The sequence below is a fragment of the Vipera berus genome (assembly GCF_964194415.1).
Source record: "Vipera berus genome assembly, chromosome: Z".
NCBI lineage: Eukaryota > Metazoa > Chordata > Lepidosauria > Squamata > Viperidae > Vipera > Vipera berus.
In genome coordinates, this window is record NC_138205.1 from 80,646,602 (window position 1) to 80,658,930 (window position 12,329).

Here is a 12,329-nt window from a genome sequence, read left to right on the forward strand (position 1 = left end):
TGAGGCTTTGGGGTCCAACATATTATGAGTAATGTACTCCCTCTGGTGAGAAATGGTGTTTTAAGTTCAAAGTATAAATTCTTATATGTTCAGTTTTTACTTACATGTTGCTTTTTTAATGGATTGCTAGAGTTTTTTCTGTTTGAGTTATAAAGAAAAGAACTATTGGCTGCTCAGAATCACTTTCAACTGGAGTGATTTATAAGTCTTGTAAACAAAAGAAATAAATGCTCTTTAATGCTAGATTTAAGATAACAAAACATTTAATGGATTACAGCAGAGTTGTATTCCCATTATTTCCCTTGAGGATTTGTTTTAATGTTTTCAAAATTAAAACCATGCTTTTGGCCAATGTGTTTGCTAGTGGATTGGCTGGTAGCAGTCAGCTGCCACTTCAAGGGTTTGTGTCCTAACAGTGGTAAAGAAGGGATGCAGTTTGTACTGAGGACCTGTTGTTGAACTGACTTTGAGTAATTTCAAATTTTTCTTTCATCGGAATGAAAGATTCTCTAAATTATTATCAGAACACTTTTTCTATTTTGTGCATTACTCTGCTGAATACATTCACAATTAGGCCCCACTTTGAAAGGTTTGAGAAACATTGCATTCAAACAGTGTTTCTCAATTCTGGCACCCTGAAGATGAGTAGATTCAATTCCCAGATCCCCATGCCAGCATTTTCAGTTTCCAGTTCCCCCAGCCAGATCACCATTTTTAAATTGCCAAGTTTGAGAAACGCTGCATTAAAAATGAAAGTCAAGAAAATTGAAAGATTTTATGTACTAGACGGCCATAGTTTCCTGATTGTCCTTTTTCTCCTTTCACACCAAGAACACCAGTTGTTCCCTGAGGAGAAAAAAAAACAAAAAACAAAAACATGGTAATAAAAACAATTAGTAAATGTTATAAAATATAGTTTACATACTTCCTCCTATTTTAATATTTTAATGAATCAAATTAATGAGTAGAAATATACTGCATATCAATTTTCATATAGGAAAACAAATTATAACTTGCACTGAGGCAAGACAATATGAGTAAAGGGTTTCTGCCCAGAATATTAACTGTGCTTCAGAAAACTTCTTAATCACAGAGAGACATAACATTATTAAACATAACATTATTATATATAACATTATTGTTTGTAAGGTCCCCGTCCTTTACATGAACTTGAGATATCATATCAATCTAATCAGATAACCCAAACGGAGACTTCTTGATCAAGCAGCACTTTATTTGATCAAATTAAGCAGCTGAATGGCCAACAATCTGGAATGCTGGCAGAGTTTTGTCCAGAAGTGCCACGCATTAAAAAGTTGATAGCATTACTTTTGTTATGTATTGGGCTCAATAGTAATACCACGTAGGTTGCTGGAGCAGCTAACGGCTCTCCAGCAACCCAGACTACAAGTCTCTAGTGCTGCTATTGGCTCTCCCTAGGTGGCAATGGTTGCTTCAAACCTATTGGCTGCCACCTAGGGGCTAGACTATATATTGCAGCTAGTTACAGCCCAATTCTCAGTTCAGATTCTGCAAGCAAATAAACATGAGCTTTCCTGAACTCACTTGTCTCATCTTCATTCCTGCGCCAAAGAACCCGCTACACAACAGCTTTATAAACTGTTAACCAATGAAAATCAGACAACAGAGCCATTACATCATAAGGAGGACATCAATCATTCCTGTACACTCCCTTATTCAGTGGACTCATTCCCTGAGCCTGGAAGCAGGATTCGGAAGGAAACACAGAAACCAGCAAAGAAAGAATGCCAAAGGTCAGGAAACTTCAAGAATTCAACATGAAGCACTCAGAGGAATGGCCATCCTATTTGTCCCAGGTAGAAAACTACCTCCGGGCAAACCAGATTGTGGAAGAAGGACTGAAGGCCGCAACGCTACTCTGCCTGTGCAGCCCAGCAACCTTTGATTTGGCCAAGAACCTTTTCGCTCCAACACCGATAGAATTGGTTTCCTACACAGACCTCAGAAAGAAGCTGACCGAACATTTTCAGTCCAAGATATCTGAGATAGCATGATGTTTCAAGTTTGACCAGAGAGTGCAGCAACCCAGTGAATCAGCTTCAGAATTCATCGCAGGCCTGAGACAGGCCGCACGCCTTTGTAAATTTTCAAATTTAGAAGAAAGACTACGAGACCGGCTTGTCTGCAGCCTACGGAACCGAATGCTTCAACAGAGATTCTTTGCCAAACTGAACTTAATGTTTTCAGAAGCACAAGACGAAGTAATGGCCGATGAAGCCACCGGGGGGGCAGTTCAAACAGTACAGCCCACCAAAACGACAAAGCATGAAGAAACGGTCCACCATGAGGACGCCAATAGCCCCAAAGAGCCTGAAATCAACAGACTCCAAAAGCAACCCAACGTGTAACACCGCAACAGCCAGCAGCAAGAGAACACTTACAAGGCAGTTCTCTTACCTAGATGTAAAGGGTGCAGCAGCAACCATGTTCGCGCCGATTGCAGATTCCAATCAGCCATGTGCAGAGCTTGCAGCAGGACAGGCCACATCGCAGCAGTTTACACAGCCCGCCAGAGGCACTGGCCACCCAAACACCAGTTGGAAAACCGACTAGGAGAGGTACTGGGGCCCAGGGTCCGGTTAGTGTGGGGGTTTTCAGAAGCTGTAGAGGTGTGTGCCGCACTGGGGCCCGACATAATTCTAACTGACTTTCAAAGTGTTCAAGTTAAAGTTAAGGGAGAAGCCACTTTGACTGTAAAATTTAAGGGGTTTTATGGGCACCTGGATGTCATAGTAGTAGGGGGCCAGAGAACGATTCTCATTGGACTTGATTGGTTTGATGCCTTAGGTATTCAGATTACTGGTATCAACTGGACACAAACTGCAGACCTCTCATCAGTGTGCGAGGACTATGCAGACATTTTTGATTCAGCCCTAGAAACGTACACAGGCCCGCCTATCTCATTTAAGCTAGATCTCAACGTTGTCCCAATCAGGGTTAAGCCTCGAAGGGTCCCCTTTGCCTTAAAACATAAAATTGATTCAGAAATTGACAAGCTTGTAGAGCAGGGCGTTTTACAGCCAGTCGATGGAGGGGAGTGGGAAACTCCTATAGTCACCCCACTTAAAGCCAATGGGGAAATTCACATTTGTGCTGATTATAAATGCACTCTAAATAAAGCCCTCAAGCAACATGCTTACCCGGTTCCAGTGGTCAACCACATTTTAGCCTCCTTGCAAGGGGGTACTATTTTTGCTAAACTAGATTTAGCACAGGCCTATCAGCAATTGCCGGTTGATGAGGCCACAGCTGCGGCTCATACGATTGTGACTCACAGGGGGGCTTTCAAAGTAAAACGCTTACAGTTTGGAGTCAGTGTTGCCCCAGGCATATTCCAGGGGATCATGGAACGCACACTTAAAGGCATTCAGGGCGTCCGCCCTTATTTTGATGATGTTCTTATTGCTGGGGAATCCCCAGAAGTGTTAGCCAGCAAGCTCAGGGCTGTTTTACAGAGGCTTCGCGAAGCAGGCCTCAAATTAAAAAAAAGCAAGTGTAGTATTGAGGTCCCTTCAACAGAATTCCTGGGATTCAGAATTGATGCTAATGGTATTCACCCTGCTGAATCCAAAGTGAAGGCCATTAAAATGGCTCCTAGGCCCAAATCTAAAGGAGAGCTACAAGCATTCTTGGGCCTCCTCAACTTCTATCACACATTTCTACCTCACAAGGCCGCACTAACAGAGCTCCTGCACAGGCTTCTAGATAAGAAAGCTCCATGGAAATGGACTAACTTACATGAAAAAAGTTTCCTGGACTTAAAAGCACTATTATCAGAAAATTCCACTTTAACTTATTACAAAGAGTCTAAACCAGTATGTCTTGCATGTGATATATCTCCCTATGGTGTGGGGGCAGTTTTAAGTCACTTAGAAAAAAATGGAACACAGGTTCCTATAGCATTCTACTCAAGGACATTGTCCTCTGCTGAGCACAACTATGCTCAGATTGACAAAGAGGCCCTAGCCATTGTCACTGGAATAAAAAAATTCCATGACTATTTATATGGCAGGGACTTCACGGTCTTTACAGACCACAAACCAATGTTGGGACTTTTCACAACAGGTTCCTATAGCATTCTACTCAAGGACATTGTCCTCTGCTGAGCACAACTATGCTCAGATTGACAAAGAGGCCCTAGCCATTGTCACTGGAATAAAAAAATTCCATGACTATTTATATGGCAGGGACTTCACGGTCTTTACAGACCACAAACCAATGTTGGGACTTTTCACAACAGACAAACAAACCCCTCACATACTTTCACCAAGAATGTTGAGATGGTCTATTTTTCTATCTGCATACACTTTTAAATTGATTCACAAACCGGGCAAAGAAATGGGCCATGCTGATGGCCTCAGCAGACTACCACTGCCACTAATGGAATCAGATCCAGCTCCTGCTGCCAGAATTTTGTCCATGCAGGACCTGCCTGAATTTCCCCTCCATGCTGGGGACATTGCTGCTGAAACAGCTACAGACAGAACAGTTAGTAGAGTACTGTCGTGGATATACACGGGGTGGTTGGATAAAAGCCCAGGTTCTGAATTTCAGCATTATTTTGTCAGAAGGCATGAATTATCTGCCCACAAGGGGTGCATTTTATGGGGAAACAAAGTCATAATTCCCACTTCCCTAAGAGACAGGGTTTTACAGTCATTACATGTCCTTCGGGAGAAGGGCGGTATAAAAATTAAATAATAATAATAATAATAATAATAATAATAATAATAATAATAATAATAATAATAATAATAATAATAATAATTATTATTATTATTATTATTATTATTATTATTATTATTATTATTATTATTATTATTATTATTATTATTATTATTATTATTATTATTATTATTATTATTATTATTACATGAAGGCCATCCAGGCATTGTCAGAATGAAAGTTTTAGCTAGAAGCTACCTTTGGTGGTCTGGTCTTCATAAGGACATTGCGGCACAAGTCCATGGTTGTTATACATGCCAGCAATCTAGGCCTGAAATGCCACAGGCTCCAGTTCACAGGTGGGAGGAAATGCACATTCCCTGGTCTAGAATTCACATAGACTACGCTGGACCCTTTCAGGGACATCTCTTCCTCATAGTAGTGGACAGCCACTCCAAATGGCTGGAAGTAATTCCAGTTCCTAACATGACTACTGCTAGGACCATCCAGGTGCTGAGAAAACTCTTTGCCACACATGGGTTGCCAGATGTCTTAGTTTCAGACAATGGGGCCCAATTCACTGCTGCTGAATTTCAGGCCTTAGAGCAAATCTCATCAGACATGCAACATCTGCACCGTTTCATCCATCTTCTAATGGTCAAGCTGAACGAATGGTGAGGACAATGAGGGAATCACTCAAGCGCATTGTAACAGGTGACTGGCATCACAGATTGGCAGATTTTCTACTCTGCCAGCATTCTATGCCCTGCACTGCTACAGGCAAAAGTCCTGCAGAACTGCATTGGGGGAGGCAATTGATCACTAAACTGGACAGGTTGCATCCAGCTAGAGTGGCAGCAGAAGCCTCTCAACCAAAACCCCCTAGGGGACTGCAAATGGGTGATTGGGTTTGGGCCAGGAACTATGGTCATGGGAATCTGTGGGTTCCTGGTAAAATTACCAAAGCATCCAGCCCCCTGTCTTATGAAGTGGGGCTGGAGGGAGGGCGAGTTGTCAGACGCCACATTGATCAACTCAGAAAATGGTTTCCAGAACGGCCACTAAGTGAGGACTGTGTCATAAGTCCCTCCCAAGCTCCTCAAACTTGCGGCCAAGCCAGTCCTCACATGGACTCTCAGGACTTTTCATTCGTAACTGATGAGGAACCAGATGGAGAAGTGGGGAGTCCAGGAATGCAACATGGATCCCCTGAAGGAGCAAACCAACCGGACTTCAGCTACCGCTGTGCCTACTCTTCTGATCAGTCTGACTCTAAGGTGGGCCAGCCTGGAGAGGCCAGCCAGAGAGCATCTAATCCCCTTGACTCAGGAGTACCAAGGGACATAGGTCTACCCAGCCCACTGGGTAAGCTGGTAGACCACAAAGTGACTGGAACTCCGAGACGTTCCACTAGTGCTCACAAGCCTCCTTCATATCTTGCTGATTATGTTGTAAAATAAAGATATATAATGTTGTTGTATTGTAACTTGCCACTGTACTACAGAAACTGGCATTATGATGTTAACTGTCTAGTATACTGTCAGTGAAGGCTTATTCATTCAGATGCTATGACGTTAACTGTCTAGTGTGCTGTCAATGAAGCCTATTAATTCAGATGCTGTAAGTTAACCTTTAACTTATATGGGTTGTTTTTCTATTATTATTATGTAAGATTGTTTTGATAATGAGTCTTGATAATTGTATTAAGACTAAATTATGCTATAATATTGTCTGATCTAAGAGGGGAGGGGTGTTATGTATTGGGCTCAATAGTAATATCATGTGGGTTGCTGCAGCAGCTAACGGCTCTCTAGTAACCCAGACTACAAGTCTCCAGTGCTGCTATTGGCTATCCCTAGGCAGCAATGGTTGCTTCAAACCTATTGGCTGCCGCCTAGGGGCTAGATTATATATTGCAGCCCGATTCTCAGTTCAGATTCTGCAAGCAAATAAACATGAGCTTTCCTGAACTCACTTGCCTCGTCTTCATTCCTGCACCAAAAAACCCGCTACACAACAGCTTTATAAACTGTTAACCAATGAAAATCAGACAACAGAGCCATTACATCATAAGGAGGACATCAATCATTCCTGTACAGTCCCTTATTCCCTCCTTCAGTATATCGCATCCATGTACATGTTTCCCATGCTTGCATGAAATTTTCTCTGGTGCAGCAGCTGATTACAAAAAGCAAGAAAGCAACAGTGAGACTAAACAATTTCCCTTTGTTCCAGAACATTTCAGTTTACATCACTATATAATTCTGTTTATATTTGTTTCTATTTGGCAAAATTCAAAAAAGTATATAAACACTCATTTTTGTGTCACATTTAGATTTTGCAAAATATGCTTACCTATATGCAATAGCTGGTCTTTAAACTTTCTCTATGCAACAAAATAATTTCATCATTTGAACTAGAGACAACTTAAAAGACAACTGTTTCTTTTATTTATCTTTTTTTGACTATTAAAGCTATATGTTGTCTTTTCATTAACATCAGTGCTTAGGACAATAAAATGCCAAATTGGTATTATAGCACAAAAACAATTTTTTTTCAAGGGATATGGAAGATTGCTAAAGGCAACAAAAGCATTTTCTGAAACCACTGAAATATCATTCTGAGTGAGTATACATGTAAACACAGATGACACATTTGCCATTTTGCTTTAGTAACACTCATGGCAGAATTTTCTTATGTACATTCACATGTATGTTTGTGTGGTATAAGAAGGCCTCTAAAAGTATACACACTACAATGTTTAATGTTTTAGGTAGATAGGGAATAGAATAGATGCTACATTTGCTTTGCAAAATGACCTTCTGAATGCTTTGCACAACACTATAAAACAGAATCAATGTAAAAAAAAGACTAATTGGGACCCACCAACAGAGAAATTTGAGATAACAAGTTCTTAGTGCACAGAGGCAACACTTCTATACAAGCGTTTTTAACAGAAAGGAGAAATTTCCAATCAGTCTACACAGTTCCTTTAATCATTTTGTGTAATGTGTACTTTTTTATTTCTTAGACAATGACTTATTTAGTTTTTTAATAATATACTTCTTAATGTATCATTTTAAAAATGTCTAAAAAATAAGACTATAAGGCATACAAAATCCTTGGTAATTAGAAGTTCAGTTTTTTGTGACTGGGTAAAATTTGTATGCTGGCAAAAGAGATAGTATCAAGTCAAGCTTTATAAGGATCACTGATCCAGATGTCATTTAAAAAGAGGACAGTGTTTAATACAAATTATGATGTGCTTTACATGATTAAAAAGCTTGCACTTGTACTGTACATAGCCTAGAGATAACATGTAAACAGTTTGCTCTGTTACGTCACACAATGTAACTTCTAGGATCTAACAGAGGGCTTCCACCACTTAGTACTATCTGATTGAGTCTCATCAGTTAATTAGTTTAATTGCAAATTATGTGTATTCTAATGTCTGTCTTTTTTCACACATGAATGTGAGTACACATAGTACACACACTAATATCTACCTGGGAACCTTGAACTCCTTGATCTCCTTGCAAACCATTTGAACCAGGGTTTCCTTCCTCTCCCTGTAAAAAGACATAGTTCTTGAACATCAGCTTTACTACAGTATACTTTTTTAAAATTAGATTTAGAATTCTGTTGTTCCAATTGTCTGGAAGAGCACAAAGGTGGACAGAGGTGCATTAGAAAGAGTTGCATTTGACCACAACTTTGTCTTGTGAAACAAATTATTTGAGGCAAAAAAAAGTAATTTGCAAGACATGGGGAAAAGAACTGAAAGAAGATATGGGGTATACATGCAGATTTCCCATTCTAATGAGCATTTGTTTTGGACAGTGATACGATAATTATTCCTCACAAGGATTGGAAGCAGACAGAAACAGAAGTAGATCCCATGCCTTATGCAGCTCACTTATCATGAGGAATTGCAGCCAGGATAGGAATCCTGAAAATCAGGCCAAAGGAATTTGGATACACTATGGCCTTTTCCACCAAGTGAACTGATTCAATTGTTAGAACTGCATTGTTAGAAGAACTGAAAGATGAGATTATGATAATACTCCCTAGGGACAATGATTTGACAGCACATAATCTATCAGTCATGACCTACTTCATTATGAAGGGCCAGAGTTGGGAAAGGCAATGAGGAAGTTGTCTTAAGCAGAAGATGGAGGGAGAAATCAGATTGTACCAATTTTTTAATGCTCATTTATTTATTTTATTTATTTATTTATTTAGATTTATATACCGCCCTTTCCCGAAGGACTCAGGGCGGTTTACAGGGCATTTAAAAAACAGTCAATACAAACGTTAAAACAAAATTAAAAGAGATTAAATAGAACCCTGAGAAAATTAAAACCCAGTTAAAATTAAAATTAAAAATATTCTCAGCCTGGGCCAGAGAGCTCGAAGAGCCAGGTCTTCAGGTCCCGGCGGAATGAACGGAGGTTGGGGGCAGTCCTAAGCTCCGCAGGCAGCTGGTTCCACAGGGCAGGCGCACCCACTGAGAAGGCCTTACCCCTGGGTGTTACCCGCCGGCAGTCTTTAACCGGCGGCACCCTGAGGAGACCCTCCCTGTGGAAGCGCACTGGACGAAGGGAACTTGATGCTGGCAGCAGGTGTTCCCTCAAATATCCCGGACCCTCGCCATTTAGGGCTTTGATTGGAACAAGATCCATTTAGAAGGAATTCTAAAAACCCTTCTTTTTGTTATTGTTTGGACAAACTTGATGGATTTTTCTCATTTTATTAAGTTTTTATTAACTGCTCCATAGTTTACTCAGACACAGCTATGTATCTTGATTTCCCATCAAATTGCTTCCATCCCTTTTATTGACTTAAAGTTTTTCAGTAACAAAGTCCTCACACCAGACTAATTGTAAATACGTGAAATTAAGAAAAAAACCTACCTTTGGGCCTAGAGGTCCTGTGTTTCCCTCAGCTCCCTGAAATAGAAGGTGTCATTTTTATTGACAAATTTTAATTCTGTTGGGTAATGAAATGTCTGTTAACAAACAACGAAGCTTAGAGAATACCAAAAAATCTGCAATTCAAACCTGAGCCATGTATATTCTCTCCTTAATTTTGTGCTACGATTAAAAAACATTTGCATTTTTTTTTCCTGGTTATTGACACATCAGGTACTTTCCATTCCAGTGTCATATAACAGAACTCAGGAAGACAACTTTTTCTGTTCTTTGTATCATAATTTGCTCAGAACTTAGATTCTCTCCCTGCTCTCCTCTCATCTAGGAAGGTCTGAAGACATGATTTCCCCATCATATCTGGGGGCCAAAGAGTAGAAATGGATCTTTTCTATGAATGTACTACATAGAATATATTCACTTGCTGACTGTGATTATGTTTATGCTGAATTGAGGTTTATAATATAGTTGTATGTTTTTATTTATATTTTTAAATTTGTTTTTAATTGTTATAAGCAGTCCAGAATCACATATTCTAAAAGGTAACACAATGCCTTAGAATCCTCCACATCTGAATATTTGTTGATAGCATTGCCTTTACTAGTAAGACATTTAGCACCTATAAGTGGTATTGTAACTTCTTCTCTCTTCTCCAGAAACTGGAGAATGTAAAAAGGACATGGATTAATTAGCAATCCTACAATCCTTACTATACTGCAGCAAATGGCTTTGGATTCATGACACTCAAAGTTGTGCTGATTTCCCTCCCTCTCCAAATGGAGATAGGGCCAAGTGTTAAGAAATCCTATTCATTTCTTTTTTCTAATCTTTCTGAATAAAAGGTTTTGGATTCTTTAGGGCTTCTTGAACAAAGTGTTTTCTGCCCATTGAACTGAATGTGCTATATACAAAAAAAGCAGCTTTCTCTGTCTACTTATGTAGAATTTCTGTTGGACAACCCTTATCTGCCAGTGAATGAGAACATGATTTTGATGTGCCAAAAGAACAGCAAACAAAAATCCAGAGTTTCCCAATCTACAGTAGCAGAACAGATGTGCTGAAAACTATTTTGGCACATTTTCATTAAAAATGGAATGTTTTGAGGAATACTCCATATGTTTCCAATTGTTGTAGCAGGAAAAAATGTGACTCAGTGGTAATTAATAGAGTTCAACAAGGAATTTTTCCTCCAGCTGCTAAAGAAAAGCCACAAAGAAAAAAAAGTAAATATTAGTTTAAAATATATTTGACAGTGAGCATTCCAACATGTTTATAGACAGATGTATCATATTGATGCAGGTGAGTAGAGACATTGCTTCTAATCCTTTCTTTTTCTGGTTGATAATAATGTGTAAATAATAAGTAGAAAAATAAGCTTCTCCTTCAGTGACTTGAAGTTATGATTTCTTCTAGTCTAGTGTGGAATTTTTGTATTCTAGTTTTTAATGGGGAAAAGCAACAATAGCTTATCTGTAGGAATAATCATCTGTGGCAAGCAACCAGCATCTTTTTTTCTTTCATGTCCTCATGATCTTTACTTCATCAGACAGGTTAAAGGTTAAAGGTGTTCTAAGATATATCAGTGTTACAGTATTTCCTTCTTTAGGTTGACTTAGTCCATATCTAATCCTGAAGTCTACAGAATCTCTTAAATTCCTCAGCCATTACTCTGAAGGAAGTCTGCTGACTGCAGTGACTAAGAGCAAAAGCGTTAAACCAGATGTGTTTCTCAACCTCGGCTTCTTTCAGATGCATAGACTTCAGTTCCCAAAATTCCACAGCCAGCCATTTTGGGAGTTGAAGTTGCCACATCTTAAAGTTGCAAAGATTGAGAAATGCTGCATTCCAGACTATTAGAGAGCAAATTCTATGGGGACATAATTTTCTATCCCATCCTAGGGTAAGTAGACAGTTAAGATAAAGGGTCCCACCTTATTTCCTGGGGATCCTGCTGAGCCATCGGAACCTCTCAATCCTCTTTCCCCCTGAATAGAGAATTAATATTTCTGTTAATTGATATTTTTGCTACAAACACCAAATACTGTAACATTTCCATTTTTGTGTTATTCATTTCTACTAAGTGAGATATAAAAAGGTAGTTACATAGTAGATGGGAGGGACAACCTGACACTTACATTTATGAAACTGATAACAAGTAGGATCAGAGAAACCTAACTGTTAAGCCAATCTGTAATTACTATTATTATCAAACACTAGCATAATATTATACTAAAAAAAGTTTAATCTTTTATATAGTTTAATAGCCCCCTCCTGATAAAACATTGTTTCTTCTTTAACTCATATTTTATTGTTGTCACCTGGAATTACTCTGCCAAAAAAAATAGAAAGCATAATTTGATTTTTAATACATAAATTATTAGTAACATGGCTTTCAGTTTCCGGTATGGTTTGACTATTTCGTCCTTTGGTGTTATTACTAGGTTGCAGTTAGCCTCAATAGAAGAAAAAGATTTTATTGCAACTTTTTTCTTTTTTTCCTAAGGCTAACAGCATCATGGGAATGAAAGGAATTTGAAGGTCACCAAAATTCATGCCTTACTTAAAATGTGGGGACCAGGTTTCTTTTTATGATATTAATATGTCATGATGGGATTTTAGGATCTCTCTACTCCCATCCTAGTCCAACAGGATGTCAAGTGCCTAAATTCTTTCTTTGGTCATACCAAATTCTGT

At 39.0% G+C, this 12,329-nt stretch overlaps 1 protein-coding gene across 1 annotated transcript in view; it reads right to left on the reverse strand.

The window, feature by feature from the left end:
- Nucleotides 1-12,329, reverse strand: part of LOC308679009 (collagen alpha-6(VI) chain-like) — a 75,406-nt gene that overhangs the window by 32,237 nt on the left and 30,840 nt on the right. Inside the window, exons 20-23 of the mRNA XM_081346245.1 lie at nt 11,567-11,620; nt 9,621-9,656; nt 8,214-8,276; nt 784-846 (exon numbers count right to left, since the gene is read on the reverse strand). Of these exons, the coding sequence (XP_081202371.1) occupies nt 784-846; nt 8,214-8,276; nt 9,621-9,656; nt 11,567-11,620 (216 nt within the window). The remainder of the gene's footprint in view (nt 1-783; nt 847-8,213; nt 8,277-9,620; nt 9,657-11,566; nt 11,621-12,329) is intronic.